Source organism: Podarcis filfolensis (genome assembly GCF_964270895.1).
Source record: "Podarcis filfolensis genome assembly, chromosome: 14".
Taxonomy (NCBI): Eukaryota; Metazoa; Chordata; class Lepidosauria; order Squamata; family Lacertidae; genus Podarcis; species Podarcis filfolensis.
In genome coordinates, this window is record NC_139616.1 from 23,599,968 (window position 1) to 23,619,227 (window position 19,260).

Here is a 19,260-nt window from a genome sequence, read left to right on the forward strand (position 1 = left end):
CAGGTTGAGGAAAGCTTGTCTGGAGGGACATACAATTTTATTCCTTAGGGTGTTTGCACTGTTGTACTAAAATGGTCTTCTGTGACCCACTCTGATCATACCATATTGGCAGAAAACACTTTGCTTTGGCACTGGCATGTATCCAAGATGTACACAAGAGTAGACTCCACAAAATTAATGGTGCCCAGACAGTCATATCTATTCATTTTGATGGGTCTACTCAGAGCAGGACCAGAACTGGATACATGATGACCCTATGACCAGAGAGGCAGTATTGTACAGTGGTACCTTGGGTTAAGAACTTAATTCGTTCCAGAGGTCCGTTCTTAACCTGAAACTGTTCTTAACCTGAAGCACCACTTTAGCTAATGGGGCCTCCTGCTGCTGCCACGCCGCCGGAGCACGATTTCTGTTCTCATCCTGAAGCAAAGTTCTTAAACCGAGGTACTATTTCTGGGTTAGCGGAGTCTGTAACCTGAAGCATCTGTAACCCGAGGTACAACTGTATAGTGTTATGGAGTGTTGGACAAGGACCTTGGAGATAAAATCTCGCCCCCCCCCCAAACTGTGAAGCTCACTGGCTTACCTTGGACTACGCACTGCCTCTCAGTTTAGTCTACCTCACAGGGTCGTTGTGCGGATAATATGGAGAGGCGGGGAACAGTATGCTCCTTGGAAGAAAGGTGTGATATAAACGTCGTAATAATAACAGTGACTCTGGGATGAGCCCATTTAATGAGCTCAGGCCTTGAAGGAAGGGCGATCCTGGCCATCCAAGGCTTGCTTGGGAGCGGAACCGCACAGGACCGGGTTGACATTAACCCCGTCTCCTCCTTCGTGGCACCCTTAAATATTGCCCTGGGCGCTCACCTTTGGGTCCTCTACCTTAAAAAAAAAGAAAGAAACCGTGACGGAGGCGGGGAGGAGCAATTCTGGATCTCCTCGTGCCGTGATGACTCGGCACTGCAGGCGGCAAGGAGCGCGGCGGAAGCCCTCTGCACTTGCGCAGGGGCCCTCTTGACGCCCAGGCCCATCTGCTGCCTGCTCCTTCCCGGCCGCGGCGGCTCCTCCTCTGCCCGCCCCTCCGCGTGCCCTGATCCGGCTCATCGGGGACGAGAAGCGGTGGGAGGCCGGGCAGCAGGCGGAAGCGAGGAGGGAAGGGCGCGCAGCGGCGCCGGCCAGCAGCTGAGTCCGCCCCTGCCTGCTCCTCTCCCGGCCACCATGCGCACCTTCCCGGGCGCCGTGGCGGCCCTGCTCGGGCTCTCGCTCCTGCTCGTCTTGCCCGCCTTGGCCGCCGTGGCTCCTCCGCCCAGCGTCGCCGCTGCTGCCGCCGCCTCCTCCTCGGGCTCCAGCACCAACAGCTCGGGGCTCTCGGAGCCGCCGGCCGGGAACCGCAGCGAGGGCGCCCAGCGGAGCCCCATGTGGGCTTTGCTGCGGGACTTGCCTGCGCTCAAGGCCGCCGTCATCGGGGCTTGCGCCGCCAGCGTGGGGCTCATCGCCTGCCTGCTCCTCCGCGTCCTCAGGTGCGTAGTTGGGGGGTTGCCAGCTGCTTCCGCAGCCCGAGGCTCCTCTGCCTTTTGCAGCGCAGAACTGGAGCGGCCGCGATCCTGCTGGGTTGCAGTAGGGGCAGGAGGAGGCCAGGCCGGGAGCCCCCCATCCGCACCCAGTCCAGCTCATAGCTGTCAACTTTCAGATTTGAAAATAAGGAATCATCAGCCTCGAAAATAAGGGATCAGCAGCCTCACCTGTCCCGGGGACAGTTTAACAATCCGGGATAGCAGCGGGAAACGGCGCTGGAATAAGGGAATTTCCCGCAAAAAAAGGGAAGGTTAACAGCTATGGCCCAGCTTGCTTCTTTGGCACCCTTGGGCAAGGGGGTGGGTGATGGTGGGCCGAAGTGGAGGGTGGCATCTAAAGGCGGCAGGACAATTGGAGGCATTGTCTGGTACTTCGTGCACATTAGAAATGTCTTTTATCAGATTGCACATTCTTTTGAATGGGCGATGTGCATGTTTCATGTTGCTCCTGTGCGCTGCTTTTGTTTCCCTTCGGGCGAAAGGCGGATATAAATCTCAAGTGAATAAATTACCTTGGTAATTTTTGATGATTCAGAAAGGTAGGCTAGTATCAGTTGTCCACTATATTACAAATCAGCTGAGAGAGAAAAGATTTGAGTCTTTAACTGCTTGGCAATAGTACTTCCTAGTTAAATAGCACCCTGCCCTTTAAAAAAAGTATTTGCAGCGCAGTCCTCTACAATGCTTACTCAGAAGTAAACCCAGCCACCTTCAGCGGCGCTTATTCTCAAACAAGCTTATGTTGGATTGCTGCCTTAATATGCTTCATGTACATCAAATCGGTAATCTTCACAACAGCCCTGTAAGGTAGCTGTCAGTATTCGTTATTCTCATGTTGTAAAGGTTGGGGCTCACTCTGAAATAACTTTGTTTCTTAAAAGACTAGTCAGTATTGGCACCAGTGCTTTAGCATGTCCAAACTGCTTTGTTCTGATATTTATTTGCAGACTTTCTCAACCTAGTGCCTGCAGATGTTGGACTACAACTCCCATCAGCCCCAGACAGCATGGCAAATGGTGAGGGATGATGGAGGTTGTAGTCCAACAACATCTGGAGGGCTCCAGACCAGGGAAGGCTTATTTATTGTACTATACCCTTAGAGCTGGAAGTTGCTCATAGAAACCTGCATCTTCAGAAGTCTTATTCTTAACATTAAGGGGAAAAAACCAATTCCAAAAAAGGCTTTCCTATACCAGGGGTCAGCAAACTTTTTCAGCAGGGGGCCAGTCCACTGTCCCTCAGACCTTGTGTGGGGCCGGACTATATTTTGTGGGGGGAAATGAATGAATTCCTATGCCCCACAAATAAACCACAGATGCATCTTAAATGAAAGCACACATTCTACTCATGTAAAAACACCAGGTAGGCCTCACAAATAACCCAGATGTGCATTTTAAATAAAAGGACGCATTCTCCTCATGTAAAAATATGCTGATTCCTGGACCGTCCATGGGCCAGATTTAGAAGGCGATTGGGCCGGATCCGGTCCCTGGGCCTTAGTTTGCCTACCATGTCGTATACTAACTCAGTAAACCTTGTTGCAACCCTTTAAGAAAGTTGGGCTGGATTTATTATTATTACCATGTTCCAGCTGAGAGTGACTTGCCTATTCCCCCATCTCTTTTCATATCTACCATGAAAACTGCATTTCTTTAAGTGGGGGGTGGGGTGGAGATAGGATTCCCCTTTCAGGGGTCTTTTTTGCTCCCCATCTTTACTGGACCCTCCATGTTTTGAAGGGGTGCTCTCTGCCTTTTGCAAGCTTTGCTGTACATGTGTGTGTATGTTTTGAAAAGACCTATCGGAGTTGTATCTCTCTCATAATTGAATCGTAGTTTCTTGAGCAGAGTTTACACAAGGTGCATGCTGCCCAACCCCAACCTTTTTCCAGCAGAGTTTCCCTGGGGAATGGCAGTAAGGAAAAGCCACTTCCTTTTTTGTTTTTAAAATAATCTTTATTCTTGTTATACGTTAATTTACATTGAACTATACACATACCAAACCGCATATTACATACATACAAACATTACACACCCAATACATACCCAACATACCTACAATCTGACGTTTACACCACACAAAGTAGACTTCTGACTTATTCTCCTTGAGCTTTGTTACCAATCATATCTCTATACACATGTCATGTTTGTTCTTCTGCTTTTTCTTAACAATTATCTAAACGAGTGTTACTAAACCTTCTCTTTATTTACAAGGTTTAATCTATGTCTGCCAGGAGGCTTGCGTTGTCAGTATAATTTTTGAGATATTCTTTGAATATTGACCATTCTTCATTGACTTTTTGAACAGTATAGGGAAAGTCACTTCCAATGCAGAGATAAGGAGTCCTGTGACAGCCTCATCTGGACAGCCTCCCGCTGTTTGCACACTTCTAGTGGTAAACTGGACCAAGTGCTGCGCTAAGTGGGACTTTGGCCTAATCCCACAAGTCTTTTCTTAGCTTTTCATGCTGAATCAGACCATTGGTCCATTTAGCTCAATATTGGGTACACTGATTGGCAGCAAGGACTTTCTAGGGCAAGGTTTCCCAAACTTGAATCTTCAGCTGATTTTGGACTACAGTTCCCACCATCCCTGACTAGCTCAGGATGATGGGATTTGTAGTCCAAAAACAGCTGGAAATCAGTTCTAGGGTTTCAAACAAGGGTGTTTCTTAGGCCCTACCAGAAAGATGCCAGGGATTTAACCTGGGATGTTTTGCCACTGAGCTAAGGCCTTCCTTGCAGTCTCTCTTCTGATGGTACAGAGGACTAGGGATATCAGAAACTGTGGTAAAAGGATCAGACTATTTGCCTTTGGCTCAGTATTGGAGGTGACTCACTAGAGTTGTTTCCCACTAACAGCTACCTGGTCCTTCTTAAATGGGAACGATTGGGAATTATATGTATGGTTGTCTGCATTCAAAACATGTCCCCTTCCACACCAAACTATGTTCCCCTGATGCCACATCAGGCTTGCTCGTCTTTGTGGGTGTTTTTCTCTCTGCAGGATGCATCTGTGACCAAAGGTTACACTGCTTGCAAATATTTCTGAAAGCCGGTCATGTGTCTTTCCTGAAAAGAGGACTCTGCCTCTCCCAACAGGAATTCCTCTTGGTGGAGGAAAACAATAGTTGGAACTGCCGTTAGTGCTTTGGAGGCAAAAACGAGCAGCAGTTTTTAAGTACACAGAGTTAAAACGCCCCTGGCCTGCCAGTGATCGTTGTGTTCCTGGGAACCTGTCTTTCTGGTATGAGTCATTCTCCTGTCATGTTGTCAAAAAGGAGAAGGCGCTGCAGGTGCAGCTGTCATGGAGGGGATGAGGAAATGTCGTGGAAGGGATGAGGAAGCTGGGCTCTGAAGGTTACATGTCTGCACACCTCCCCCGGCCCATTGCTAAATGTTTGAAGGTTGTATGATGTTGGTGTCAAAGGCCATAGCTCAGTGGCAGAATAATTGCTTTGCCTGCATAAGATCCCAAGTTCAGTCCTTGGTAGCTCCAGGTGGGGCTAGGAAAGATCCTGTTCCTAAATCACTCAGAGTAAACACTACTAAGCTAAATGGGTGAATGGTCTGACGTTAAGTGTTTTCAGCTTTGTAAATGATGGCAGGACCTTTAGGTTGACAATGATTTGTTATATGAGCGCCTCTTTGCAGCATTTGAAATTCGCCAGGCACATTTTGCACCTGGCTCTTGGGGACGCGGGTGGCGCTGTGGGTTAAACCACAAAGCCTAGGACTTGCCAATCATAAGGTCGGCGGTTCGAATCCCCGCGACGGGGTGAGCTCCCATTGCTTGGTCCCTGCTCCTGCCAACCTAGCAGTTCGAAAACACATCAGAGTGCAAGTAGATAAATAGGTACCACTCCGGCGGGAAGATAAACGGCGTTTCCGTGTGCTGCTCTGGTTCGCCAGAAGCGGCTTAGTCATGCTGGCCACATGACCCGGAAACTGTACACTGGCTCCCTCAGCCAATAAAGTGAGATGAGCGCCGCATCCCCAGAGTCGGTCACAACTGGACCTAATGGTCAGGGGTCCCTTTACCTTTATTGTCCACTTGCAACCAAGTGAAGATGCCCCGGGTGCAAGGATGGTGCCTGACGTCTTCACCATCTGGAGGTGCGTGTCATTGGATCTTGCCTGTTTTCACACACTAACAACACATCTTGTAGAATTCTATCCATGATATTTTATCTGCACAATCAGGACAAATTTCAGGAACCAAAATGTCATACTGAAAAATACGGCTTTTGAACTGTCTGGCCCTAAAATGACAGCTAGACATTCAGTTTTGGTGACTGTAACCCTGGTTTAAAGAGCCATTTGGTGGCTAGCTTATATATCTGAGTTTTTAATGCTGCATCTGTGTTAAGTTTTTAAACAGTGTATTTTACACTGGATTGTTAACATTTCTAAGTTGCTGCAAGAGTTTTGCTGGAAGCAACTCAGAAACTGAACTAAGAATAACAGCAACAATATAGGAAGCTGTCTTCTTCCAGGACAGATGTTCCACTGCATGGAATGGCAGTGATTCAGCTTTCCAAAATCTACCTGGAGATATTTGGGGCCAAATTCTGCATGGAAAGCCAGTGCTGTATCATGGAGCTGTGGCCGAGAGATGACTGGTCTGTTAATTTGACTCCTCTAAAGGAAGCCTGCAAATAGCCACCTGCCTGCTCACCTGTGGCACATACGAATTTTCTCCAGGTGATCAAGCAAGGAAGCTTCACACACAACACACCCACACCCATTGTTGCATTGATATATGTGATTGGAACTAGCAGCCTAGTAGAAACTAGGCTAGTGCTCATTTTGTGAAACTGATTGGCAAGGCTAACTTAGGTTGATATAGTATAATGCAGACTTAAACCAGTTTAGCAACCGTTCATTCACCAGGAAACTCTGGAAATAGTTGTTTCATGGAGGGTGCTGAAAGCATGAATGGTACCACTTGAGGTTGTCAGGTGGACAGTCTTGTGACTTACGTCACTGAGACACTTGGAGCTTGCACTTGAGCAAACTGAGCCAAAAGTGTGTGTGTTTTTCTAGCCCTGCTCAGGGATATTCTGCATGCCTAAAGGCTACATGTGATTATGGCCAAGGTAGAGCAATAATATTGTGCATGACCAGAACTGGATGCAGTATCAAAAGGGTGGATGTGTTGCCCAACCTGTAATGGCCCCGCAGAAACCTTCGTATCGGCCTCAGGCCCTTTGTGACTTGTCAACAGGAATATACTGGGTATGTGGAACATGGAAAGGTAAATTGCTCCCTCCACGATGGGATGGGATCTGTACACTAACTAGCCAATGGCTTTCCAGCAGGGTTACACAAATTAACCCCACTTCAGCACCAGCTGAAGTGAAAAGGCTTAGCGATGTCACAGAAAGAGAACAGTTTTGTAAAAAGCTGTAAAATGTATTGGCAGGGTTCTTCCCCTCGACGTTGCACTCTCAAATTTTGCCCTGCTCAAAAAGTGCCTGGTGTGTTGCCTTTCCTTGGAGTTTGGGTAGGCGAATCATCCTTTCCCCCTGCTCTGTTGACTTTGCCAAGAGGTATGTCTAAGGCATCCCAGTAGTGATGTATGGAAGCGAGAGCTGGACCATAAAGAAGGCTGAAGAATTGATGCTTTTGAATTATGGTGCTGAAGGAGACTCTTGAGAGTCCCATGGACTGCAAGAAGATCAAACGTATCCATTCTTAAGGAAATCAGCCCTGAGTGCTCACTGGAAGGACAGATTGTGAAGCTGAGGCTCCAATACTTTGGCCACCTCATGAGAAGAGAAGACTCCCTGGAAAAGACCCTGATGTTGGGAAAGATGGAGGGCACAAGGAGAAGGGGATGACAGAGGACAAGATGGTTGGACAGTGTTATTGAAGCTACCAGACTGAGTTTGACCAAGCTGTGGGAGGCAGTGGAAGACAGGAGTGCCTGGCGTGCTCTGGTCCATGGGGTCACGAAAAGTCGGACACGACTAAACGACTAAACAACAACATGTCGAAGGCTAGCAATGTGCAGCCTATTCTGCACTGGTGCCAGATTCATCAGGGGCCCTTCCATGATTAATTTGTTTGGGGTGGGGAACCTGCAGCCTTCCAGATTCTGTTGTACTCCAACTTCCACCAGCCCTAGGTGATAGGATCATTAAGAATATAAGAAGACCGTGCTGGATTAGGCCAGTGGCCCATCCAGTCCAGCATCCTGTTCTCACAGTGGCTACCAGAAGCCTGTAGGAAACCTGCAAGCAGGACCTGGGACAAGAGCTCTTTCCACTCCTGTGGTTTCCAGAAACTAGGAAACCAGGTTGGTGGCCATCACTGCCTCCTGTGGGAGAGTGTTCCATAGCTGAACTATTTACATCAGGGGCCAGCAAACTTTTTCAGCAGGGGGCCGGTTCACTGTGCCTCAGACCTTGTGGGGGGCCGGACTATATTTTTTGGGGGGGAAATGAACGAATTCCTATGCCCCACAAATAACCCAGAGATGCATTTTTTAAAAAGCACACATTCTACTCATGTAAAAACACCAGGCAGGCCCCACAAATAACCCAGAGATGCATTTTAAATAAAAGGACACATTCTACTCATGTAAAAACATGCTGATTCCTGGAGCGCCCGTAGGCCGGATTGAGAAGGCGATTGGGCCGGATCCGGCCCCCAGGCCTTAGTTTGCCTACCCATGATTTACGTCTATGCCTAATGAGAAATGGCAACGCAATTTCCCACGATTATACTGGGGTGTGTGCATGGCGGAGGACAATTATTTCCAATATGGAGTGGGGCATCGTTCCGCCATCCATCGGCCCCCAACCAGTACAGCTGTGTTGGATGGGACTGATGGGAGTTACAGTCCAAAAGATCTGGAGGGCATCAGGTAAGGGACAATGAATGTAGGGTCTCCTCCTTGTTTTAGCCTCATGAATGTATTGACCTGCAGCTGCAAGTATCAAGGACTGTATTTCTTCCTCCAATCTTGCTTCTCAAGAGTGGTGGTGCTGCCGGCTCAGAGTGGGAGGGGGCCACGTCTTGGGATCATGGGGTCAGGAGCGGATCCTTTTAATCCTGATGGCTGCCTGGCTAAAAATAGATTAAAGGCTGAAGAGCAGTCTGAGCAGCGGGCAAGCTGACAGCGAGCGATTGCAGCCTCTGCGTGATGGGGAGCAGCTGTTCTTCATGTGACTGAGTGCTTGGTCAGAATCACGGCTGGTGAATGGAAAGGGCTGAGTGAGAGTGGCCACAGACTCCACCTTTCTCCATCTCTCCCTCCCTCTCTTGTAGCTGTCTTCTTGCTGAGTTCTAAGTTTAAGCATCCAGATTGGGGGGGGGGGGAACTTGAAGAGAGAAAGCCAAGGTCATTCTGGGAGGTGGTGAGAAAGATGGCTTATAATAATCGCTTGGCAAGCATTTGTACCAGAGGAGTACCCATGCTCTCTGGGACCTATTCAGCTTACAGCCTTAGTACTGCTATGACTGTTCCTGCTGCTACCACTGCTCTGATTTATATGGCACCATCAGCATACGTGATGCATCAACAGGACAGGCCATTGCTCTATGCAGCTTACTGTTATAATACCATTACTAGTTACATGGCACTATCAGTGTGCATGGCCCAGGAAGATGATAGGTCCCTGCCCCAAGTGGCTTGTAATTTAAAATTCAGTGTAGGGGCAATAGAAAAGGGAGGGAGGTGAAGCTAGGAATAAACAGAGGAATGGTTGTTTACACAGCATGTTATTTGGGTGACCATGTGTCTGACTTACAGAGGCTGGCCTTCTGCTTGAAAGTCTGGATAAAGTATTTTTTTTTAAAATATTTTTTTATTAAAGGTTTTTATAACAGTAACAAACATATAACAAATACATAAACAGACATAAACAAAAACAAAACAAAAAACATGTACCATTTCATATCTTAATTTCTTATACCTTTCTTCCCCGACTTCCTCATGCCTCCCTTTTCTGTATTCCAAATTCTTATCAATTACTCAGCAAATCTTCCCTTATTTTAATTTAAATTTAATCTTTTCTTATTCTCCTTGTCTTGACCCTTACTAATAGTAACCGTTTACTTTCCAGTCCAACATCATTCTAGCTTTCATTAATTTTGTAGTATTTCTTTAAATAGTCCTTGAACTTTTTCCATTCTTCTTGCGCTGCTTCTCTTCCCTGGTTTCGGATTCTGCTCGTCATTTCTGCCAGGCCCATGTAGTCTATCACCTTCATCTGCCATTCTTCCAGTGTGGGTAGTTCTTGTGTCTTCCAGTACTTTGCAATAAGTATTCTAGCTGCTGTTGTAGCGTACAAAAAGAAAGTTATATCCGTCTTTAACACCCCCTGTCCGACAATGCCCAAGAGAAAGGCCTCTGGTTTCTTAGGGAAAGTATATTTAAATACCTTTTTAAGTTCATTATAGATCATTTCCCAGAATGCCTTAATCTTCGGGCACGTCCACCAAAGGTGAAAGAATGTACCCTCCTTTTCTTTACATTTCCAACATTTATTATCAGGCAAGTGGTAAATCTTTGCAAGCTTGACTGGGGTTATGTACCACCTATATATCATTTTCATAATGTTTTCTCTCAGAGCATTACATGCCGTAAATTTCATCCCGGTGGTCCACAACTTCTCCCAATCAGCAAACAAAATATTATGACCAATGTCCTGAGCCCATTTAATCATAGCTGATTTAACCGTTTCGTCTTGTGTATTCCATTTCAGCAGCAAATTGTACATTTTTGACAAATTCTTAGTACTGGGTTCTAACAATTCTGTCTCCAATTTTGATTTTTCCACCTGGAAGCCAATTTTACTGTCCAATTTAAACGCTTCATTTATTTGATGATAGTGCAGCCAATCTCTCACCTTCCCTTTTAATTTCTCAAAACTCTGCAATCTCAATTTATCCCCTTCCTTTTCCAAGATTTCCCAGTATTTTGGCCACTTCGACTCCATTGGCCACTTCGACTCCATGAAAGTCTGGATAAAGTATTTCCTCCCCCTTTTAAAAATCACAAAACCCACCTACACTGTACCTTGCCATAAGGAAGTTTATAATATGCACGAAAGTAAAACCATGTCTGTTGGTTGTAGTTGTTTTTAATCCATATCCCAAGGCAGGGAGGAGTAATTCTGATCAGTGTTAGTAATGGAGCAATCATACCTAGTGGATAGTGTTTGTTCTGGGCTAATTAATCGGGAATAAATAGGGTGATCTTGTGGACACTTCCTAAATGGGCTTGTAAAAGCTATATTGGTTTCTAATGGCTCATTATGTTTGTGGTTCATGGTAGTAATTTCAAAAGAAGGTCTTTACAATGGCAGCTGAACAGATTAAGCAGCAGATCTCAAGGGTTGTTTAATCACTGGCAATTACAGTCCTTAAGTGATGCCGCGTAGCAAACCCCAGATAGGTCTGTGCCCCAGTTGGGGTGCAGAGTGATGGTCCCTGCTATGGAAGGTGGGGCATCCTCATTTCTTAGCAGCATTCGTGTCTTTACAACCCAGGCAAATGAAAGCCTGTTCAAGTGTGAACACTGTGCTCCAGATAATCAGAGTCTTAACCATACCGGATTGCAACTCTTGAATCAGACCAACAAAGAGGCAAAATATTCTCGACATGAGCAGCTTCATGGGATCTGGCCTGAAGGCATCTAGAGACAAGTTCCGGTTTGAATTTGAACAAGGCCACACAGATGGGAATGAAAGCAGCCTGGAGGCTGCACACAATTGTTTTGAGGGATTTGCAAGAGGGTTAGTAGCTGCGCTAACCTGATGCAGGAGGAGCCCATCGGTTCCCACTATGCTCTGTTCATGTATTTGTAAATCAGACATAATTGCAAAAGGTAGTCGAATGAGTAGAGTGTGGTTGTCTGGTGAGTAGAGAATTTGCTTGACACAGGCAGATCTGGGTTCAAATCCCCACGTACAGTGGTACCTCGGGTTAAGTACTTAATTCGTTCTGGAGGTCCGTTCTTAACCTGAAATTGTTCTTAACCTGAGGTACCACTTTAGCTAATGGGGCCTCCTGCTGCCACTGCGCAATTTCTGGTCTCATCCTGAAGCAAAGTTCTTAACCCAAGGTACTATTTCTGGGTTAGCGGAGTCTGTAACCTGAAGCGTCTGTAACCCGAGGTACCACTGTAGGATGTTCTCTCTCTCTCCTCCCCCCCCACCTACAAGTGTTTTTCTCGTACAGTCGTACCTTGGTTCTTGAACGGAATCCATTCCAGAAGTCCATTCGACTTTCAAAAACATTCGAAAACGAAGACAAAGCTTCTGATTGGCTGCAGGAGCTTCCTGCACTCAAGCAGAAGCTGCGTCAGCTGCGTCGGACATTTGGCTTCCAAAAAAAGTTTGCAAACCGGAACACTTCTGGGTTTGGGGCATTCGGGAGCCAAAATGTTCGAATCACAAGGTGTTCGGGATCCAAGGTACGACTGTATTAGCTGGAGCAACAATGAGAAACTGAGAGTGGCTGGAAAAATGGCCTGGTAACAGGGGTCTGTTGCATCTTTTTCTCCACTCCCATTTGGATGGGTTTAAATAAATTGTCAGTGTTTTGTTTCCAGAATATTTGTGTACACCTATAATATAATTTTCTTGCTGTTTCAGGTCTGGCAGGAAGATTAAAAAAACCCGCAAGTATGACATCATCACAACTCCAGCAGAACGGGTAGAAATGGCCCCCTTAAATGAAGATGATGAGGATGATGAAGATTCCACAGTGTTCGATATAAAATATAGGTAAGGAGAGGGGGAGGACGGTGTAAACATTATGGGTGAGTGGGTGGAACTTTTTAAAGGGGGGTGATATCTATGTTGGTCCATTTAGAAATGAATAAATTGGACAGTACGTCGCTACGAGATCTCCACCTAAGAAGATCAACCATTATTAGCACTTGTGGAATCTGATTAGTACAATCTTCCCCCAGCTCCAGATGTTAATGAGTCCAACTCCCATCAGCCCCAGCATCATATGGCTATGCTGTCTGGGGGTTGATGAGGGTTGTAGTCATTAACATCTGGAGAGGGTACCAGCGTGGGAATTTAGGGAAAGGCTGCTTGAATTAGATCAGCTTCTACTAGGTGCAAAGTCTGAGCTTCTGTTCATGCATCCCATCTTCAAGTTTAGTTACAAGCTGCAGACTTAGGTGTCTTTCAATATGATGCCCTCCTTTTTTGTTGTTTTTAAAATACAGACCAAAGAAGAGTTCTGGAGAACTTGAAAAGTTGCTCACAACTTTGTGAGGGTTCGGTTGGTCCTAACAAAGGTATTAGCCTACTGCAGATTTTGGATTTGTTGCGGGCAGGGGTGGAAATTAGTGTGTGTTCCCCGGGAAATCCACACAGGATTATTATTTTGCTTATCAGCTTAAGGAGACTAACAGAAGAGATCGTAAAGGAAAAATAGAAATTATATGAACAAGATATGATGTGGAAACACCAAGATAAGACTGAATAGAATTATGAATTTTGTTTGGACTGATTGGGACTGATTTGGACATTAACGCAGTAATAAGAAGATGATCTGAATCCTCCTTTGGATCTTGAAGTATGGGTTCCCCCAACAAAATTTAAAAATTTGGCTTTGTAATTTGGAATCTATGTGATGTGATTTAATTTGATGTGATTGGCCAGTTAATAAAAATTATTTAAAAAAAAAAAAAGGAAATTAGTGTGTGTTCCCTGCCACTCGCCTTTTCCGCTCCCCTTTACAAACAAGGCCTGGAATGTATTTGGTGGAGTCATTTCCAACTTTCTCTTGTGATGAAGAGCAAAGTAAGAGTAACCCTGCCCAGCTCTGTGGGTCCTTGCAGGTCACTAAGGAAGCAGCTGTTAAGTCTGGATCAAGCACAAAGCATACAGGACCTTGGACAGCTCTGAGGAGCTTCTGGAGATGTCTCTGAAGGATCCTGAGCCAACTGAAGCTTTATACAGTGGTACCTCGGGTTAAGAACTTAATTAATTCTGGAGGTCCGTTCTTAACCTGAAACTGTTCTTAACCTGAAGCACCACTTTAGCTAATGGGGCCTCCCACTGCCGCCACACCGCCACTGCGCGATTTCTGTTCTCATCCTGAAGCAAAGTTCTTAACCTGAGGTGCTATTTCTGGGTTAGCGGAGTCTGTAACATGAAGCATCTGTAACCCGAGGTAGCACTATACTGGCTAGCAGGGGAAGCAGGCAGGGTCAGCTCCAAGTGGAGAGTAGGCAAGAACAGGACCCTGGCGTACTATGCTAAAGCATCTTCCGAGGCCAGCTACAAGAGATGTGGCCTCTGCAGGGAGCTGAACCTCCGTGTAGGCTTACCAGACTTGATGTGTGGTAGGGTCTGTGTTCCCTGGAGGAGCTGCCTGGCTAGTTAAAGGACCCTCACCTTATTTTGTAGCGAGGTTGGGGGTTACAGAGGTACTGCAAGGTACGCAACCTCTGAGTCAGAGGATCGTGGCAAGGCTGTGTCCTTTGGCTGGAAGGGCTGTGAGGTTCTTTCCGCTGCTCTGCCGCCTCCCGTAGGAAGTAGCTTGAGCCTCATCACTGTCCTCTGATGTGCATTTCAATGTTCCTGACAAAGGTCCGAGAAGGACTGGTGCAGTTGACAATGGCCAGGCTGGGAAGCAGCGCTTTGCATCCACACAAGCCTGTCTCTCAACAAACCCTCGCCTTGCAAGACGGTAGAACAGTACAAAAGGAGACAGTTGAATTCATCAAAACTTGGGATGCTTTTCCGTCATAGCTGGATCTCCACAGTACCTTTGTTCCTTCTGATAATAAAGGCCCCTTTGGATGAATACCCGTCCATAGAATATCCCCCCTTTCCAACGCACAGATGCCCTTTTGCATACAGACGCCAAGCATTGTGTTGTTCAAGGGTGTGTGTGCGTGCTGTTCTCTGGAGGTTGCTTTTAATTGGGTGTCTTGCAAGTGAGAGCTGGAGGGTCTTTTCTGTACACTGCTAGGTGGATTGTGTTGGGTGTGAAGCTGGTTTTTGAACACATTTATCTCTCAAGCAGGCTGACTTGCCTGCTTGGAAGGCATAATTGCTATTCCAAAATGGGATGTGGTGGCAGGGAGAAGGGAAGAATGACAAGTTTGCTGAGATGCTTAAACTCCAAGGTGTAATAATAATGATAATGATGATGATGATGATGATGATAATAATAATAATAATAATAATAATAATAATAATAATAGTGATATTAATAATAATAATTTTTTAACAATGACAACTACTCAAGATTGCAACAGCCAGCCTTGAATTTTCCACCATCATTGAACTGTTTCAGCCCAAGGGAAGGAGGAGCAGCACCAAGAGGCTCTTTCTAAGGCAAACATCTTGCCTGGGCGATGTCCCTGGGTGCCATTAGGAGACAGATCCTGGGGCTGTTTCATGTAGACCCCCAAAGTGTGTTGCAAGAGTCCTGCTAGCACACTTTGGGAGAAAGAAATTGAAACTATTAAAATCTCTTATTGACCCCGAAGACCCTCCCTCGGTTAGGAGGCATCAGCCATGCCTTTTGGTCAGCAGTCATCCCTCCTGAAAGAGAGAGATGGAGCAGGTTCAGTCACTGCCCTGTCAGACAGGTTGCCCACTGTGTCTCTGTGTGAGTTGCCGTTCTGGATGTGCCTCCTTCCATGAATATATATGCTCAGTATCGTTTCTCTGGCATTGCCCATGTTGCCTGTTTGTGGATAGTGAATGTGTTGCAAAATTCCTCTGTCTTTGGCAAATGTACTTCTGTCTTTCTCTGCCTTTAGTTTTTGAAGTATTATTATTATTATTATTATTCATTAAAGTACATAACATTCCTAACGCTGTACATAGATTAAGAGAGAAGACAGTCCCGGCATGCAGACTCACCATTTAATAGATTCAGCGTGTTAAGGAAATAAGGATGGGGATGGCAGAGGAAAACAAACATTGGAGAAGCTCCTCCTCCTTTGGTTGATGGCTGGGGCCACCCTGGGCTCCCCTTTGCTATGTTCTTCTTCCTGGGAGGCAAGGGGTGCAGCATCCCGGTGGACACTTAGTCCTTTGGCCAATGCCAGAATGTGCCTCCCTTTAACTTGGCTGCCTCAGGTATCTGGCAGTGGGAGCAAAGTATTCTCTGTCCCATGCATGTTGGGGAGCCACGAACTCCCTTCAGCTGCTCCTTCTTTGACTGCTTGACAGAGCCAAGCTGGTTGCCCACTGCCCAAAATGGGTTTGGAGCAAAGAGACTAGGTTGGCCACATACCCAGCTTGTGAGGATGGCCTGCATCTTGTTAAATTTTATGAGACACACTTCTCTGCTGTTGCTAATTATTTCATTTCTCTTCCAGGTGAGGCTGTTGCACAAGGCTCATCAGTTTGGAGGTCTCCTGTCAAGAACCTTGCAAGAACCTTGGCAACAGAGGGGAGAAGGAAGACAGAACCTTAGCATCAACAAAACTTACAATTTTCCACTGTTCCAAATATATATACATACATGATTTATGAAGGATTTTGACAGGAGACAGCTGAACATCAGGCATATACATTGCTACTACGTTCCTGGGTACCAGGTTGGAAGAACTGGAGGTGCTTTTCCTTCTGGACTGCTTTTCAACTGGAAAAAAAATCCCTCTCTTTTTGTTTTGTTACAGATCTGGTTACCTGCAACGTTTGTAGGCCAACCCAGAGCCCTAGTTATTAGGAGTGCCAGTTTTGTTCGAAGGCACCCAGGCTAACCAACAAACTATCTGCTCAGAAGCGCTAAACTTAGATGGGTGGTTGTTCTCCACGGCAACTAAAACGCCTGGCATTGTGTGGTTCTGGGCTGGCAGCAACCTCTGCTCATTTCACAGAAGCTCAGGACTTGTGCAAACTCTGCTGAATTGATTGAACCTGTGTATTGATGTGTGAATGTGTGTGTGTTTTGCTTTTTGTGGGTGCGATGTGGGCCGCTGTGATGACTTGCTACTACTACTGATAAGAATTGCACTAATCATCTGCTCTTGCAATAAGGTTCTCTGCTTTCTCTCTATGGGGATATCTCCACAATCCTCTGGGGGGGGGGACTCTGAGAAGGAGGGGGAGAAAAACCCAGCCAGTTCAGGAGGAAAGGAAAGATCTTTTTTGGCAACCCCTTCTCCTCTTTCCCTGTTCCAGAGGAAGTCAAACCTTACTGCCGGGGGGGGGGGGGTCACCTGTGACCCTGTGGATGTTGTTCTGACCGTTGGCTGTGCTGGCTGGGGCTAAAGGGAGTTGGGAGTCCAGTAACCTCTGGAGAACTGCAGGTTCCCCATTCCTGCCTTACACCGAGTGCTGTTTTGTGTCTGTGTCTCCCTCTGCCTGTGAGTCGCCTCTCTCTCACCTCCTCTATTGTATTTCATGACAATCTGCAGTGAGGCTATTAAAGAGCAATTAGGATAACTTTGCTTTTTTTGCGTTGTCATGTGCTCCTGGTCAAATATTCTTGTTACCAACCAAAATGATTTTTAACATTGTTTTCAACTTTGGTTGATCAGGGTCCAGCTTTTGCCATGAGTAACACAAAGCCAAATACAGTGGAACCTCAGAAGTCGAATGTAAGCCATTCCGGAAGGACGTTCAACATCTGAAATGTTTGAATTCCAAGGTGTGGCTTCCGATTGGCTGACAGCTAGACTTTTTGCAGATTGGAAGCCACACCAGATGTTCGTGTTCCAAGGAACGTTCGAAAACTGGAACACTTCCGGGTTTTCAATGTTCAGGAGCCGGAACGTTAGGGAATGGAGTGGTTCGAGAACTGAGGTTCCACTGTAGCTGGTCTCTTTTCCAGCACAGACCAAGTTACATCCTTGCCATTGTTAACACAACTGCATGCTCTACCACGTGTCTCTTTGAAATACTTCATCTTCTGTGCAAAGCAGCCTGGAGAGAACAGTTCCCCTTTGCAATGGCCCTCCCTCTCTCGGCTACATTTCCTCCAGTCCAGGTTGCAGTCTTCTGTTCCAGCAGCCTCTCATTCACCCTGAGACCATGGTGGTACTATTATCAAAACCTTCTCTGCATCCTCATGGAGGGATGCTGACTTCTTTTGATGTTCTGTTCCCAGAACTGGACATTTAGTAGAGGTCAGCGTTAACAGACCTGCTGCTCTTTGAGAAAGGGATTGTTTTAATCCTCTCTGCATTGCTGCCTTCTGTCCAGTGAACTTAACCTGCCCTTCTTGGGACGTGGGTTGAGAAATATTCAGGGCTAGCCACGGGAGGCTCGCCTGCCTTTTGCTTCTTTGCTGTCACACAGAAACCGAAAACCTCTCATCAACTCTTAGGATTTCCTGATAGCTTGGAACTGGGTGGAGTTCTCCATGGGTGGGTGTTATTCTTGGGGCAGATTTCAAATAAAATAGAACTGTTTTGAGAAAACCCTTGATGTCAGCTCCTCCTTGGAGGGACAAGGCTAATGATCGTCTCCCCCTGCCCTTAAAAAAAAGTATATCTGGTTTGCATAGTTGCTGCCAAGTTTTGTCTTTTGAATGTACAGAGTGTGATTAAATCCTTGCTCACCAGTGATGATTAAATCCTCCTGCATTGGCAGTGACTATAGACTAGGCATGTCCAAAGTCAGTTTAGGTGGCAGTTTATTTCCCGGGGTAAAATCCTAAAAAAATCTCAACAACTTCAATCTTAAAAAAGGTCAACAACTTCAATCCTAAAATCAACAACTTTGGTTGGCCCTTTGGTCGGCCCTCATGGATGTTCACGTCATCAAATCTGGCCCTCTTTGAAAAGAGTTTGGACACCCCTGCTGTAGACCCCTCAACCCTACCCCAAGCATCAGCTAGGTGAGATTCTGGATTTGATGGTCTTGTAGTAAGCCAATCCTGCTGTGTTTGGGTCCCTATTCTATTGTGTGAGTCCCTGAACCTCTACCCTCAAGTCTTCCCTTGCTCATACTACCAATTGTCATCTCAGACCAGCTGCCCTGAAAGATCTTGGCCCTTGCCCGAGACCTGGCCTTTTCTTCAAGATCTCCCTTCCATATGCAGAAAATGGCAAATATTTACTTGAGATGGTGCTTGTGAGGGCAAATAGGTTCAAGATTGTCGGGCTCATGATTTATCTATCTCCGTTAGCCTACCTGGCTTTATTCTCATTAGAAAAAGTTACAGGCCGCTTAATCAAAAGGTGACGTAAGCAGTGAACCTAATAAAACACAGCTAAAATCAGTAAAACTTTTGAAAACAAATACACAGAGCTACGTATATGTCTGGGTAGGCTTGCTTGAAATTTGAGGAACGTCAGCTTAAAAAGGGATGCGGGTGGCGCTGTGGGTTAAACCACAGAGCCTAGGACTTGCTGACCAGAAGTTCGGCGGTTCGAATCCCTGCGACGGGGTGAGCTTCTGTTGCTCGGTCCCTGCTCCTGCCAACCTAGCAGTTTGAAAGCGCATCAAAGTGCAAGTAGATAAATAGGTACCACTCTGGCAGGAAGGTAAACAGCGTTTCCCTGCGCTGCTCTGGTTCACCAGAAGCGGCTTGGTCATGCTGGCCACATGACCCAGAAGCTGTATGCGGGCTCCCTTGGCCAATAAAACGAGATGAGCACCGCAACCCCAGAGTTAGCCACGACTGGACCTAATGGTCAGGGGTCTCTCTATCTTTTAAGCTTAAAAAGAAAGTAGATTCCTGGTCTGAGGTACTTGATGACGGTGATTTTATATACCACCCTTAAGCATAAGATCTGA

At 46.3% G+C, this 19,260-nt stretch overlaps 1 protein-coding gene across 2 annotated transcripts; it reads left to right on the forward strand.

The window, feature by feature from the left end:
• The first annotated feature begins 614 nt into the window (after positions 1-614).
• On the forward strand, positions 615-16,962 carry FAM174B (family with sequence similarity 174 member B). Of its 2 annotated transcripts, XM_083586976.1 has the most exons (4): positions 615-1,523; positions 12,184-12,315; positions 12,771-12,842; positions 15,891-16,962. In XM_083586976.1, exons 1-3 carry the CDS (start codon positions 736-738, stop codon positions 12,817-12,819), a joined length of 969 nt encoding a protein of 322 aa, XP_083443102.1. In that variant the 5' UTR covers positions 615-735; the 3' UTR covers positions 12,820-12,842; positions 15,891-16,962. The 2 variants fall into 2 exon arrangements, with proteins under 2 accessions (XP_083443102.1, XP_083443103.1); XM_083586977.1 differs by lacking the exon at positions 12,771-12,842 and having other exon boundaries at positions 627-1,523.
• The last annotated feature ends 2,298 nt before the right edge of the window (positions 16,963-19,260 follow it).

Coding starts and splice junctions, on each gene's coding strand:
- FAM174B (XM_083586976.1), top strand. CDS start 736: ATGAGCTCAGGCCTTGAAGGAAGGGCGATCCTGGCCATCCAAGGCTTG. Junction 1,524..12,183: donor CTGCTCCTCCGCGTCCTCAG/GTGCGTAGTTGG, acceptor TTGCTGTTTCAG/GTCTGGCAGGAAGATTAAAA. Junction 12,316..12,770: donor GTGTTCGATATAAAATATAG/GTAAGGAGAGGG, acceptor TTTAAAATACAG/ACCAAAGAAGAGTTCTGGAG.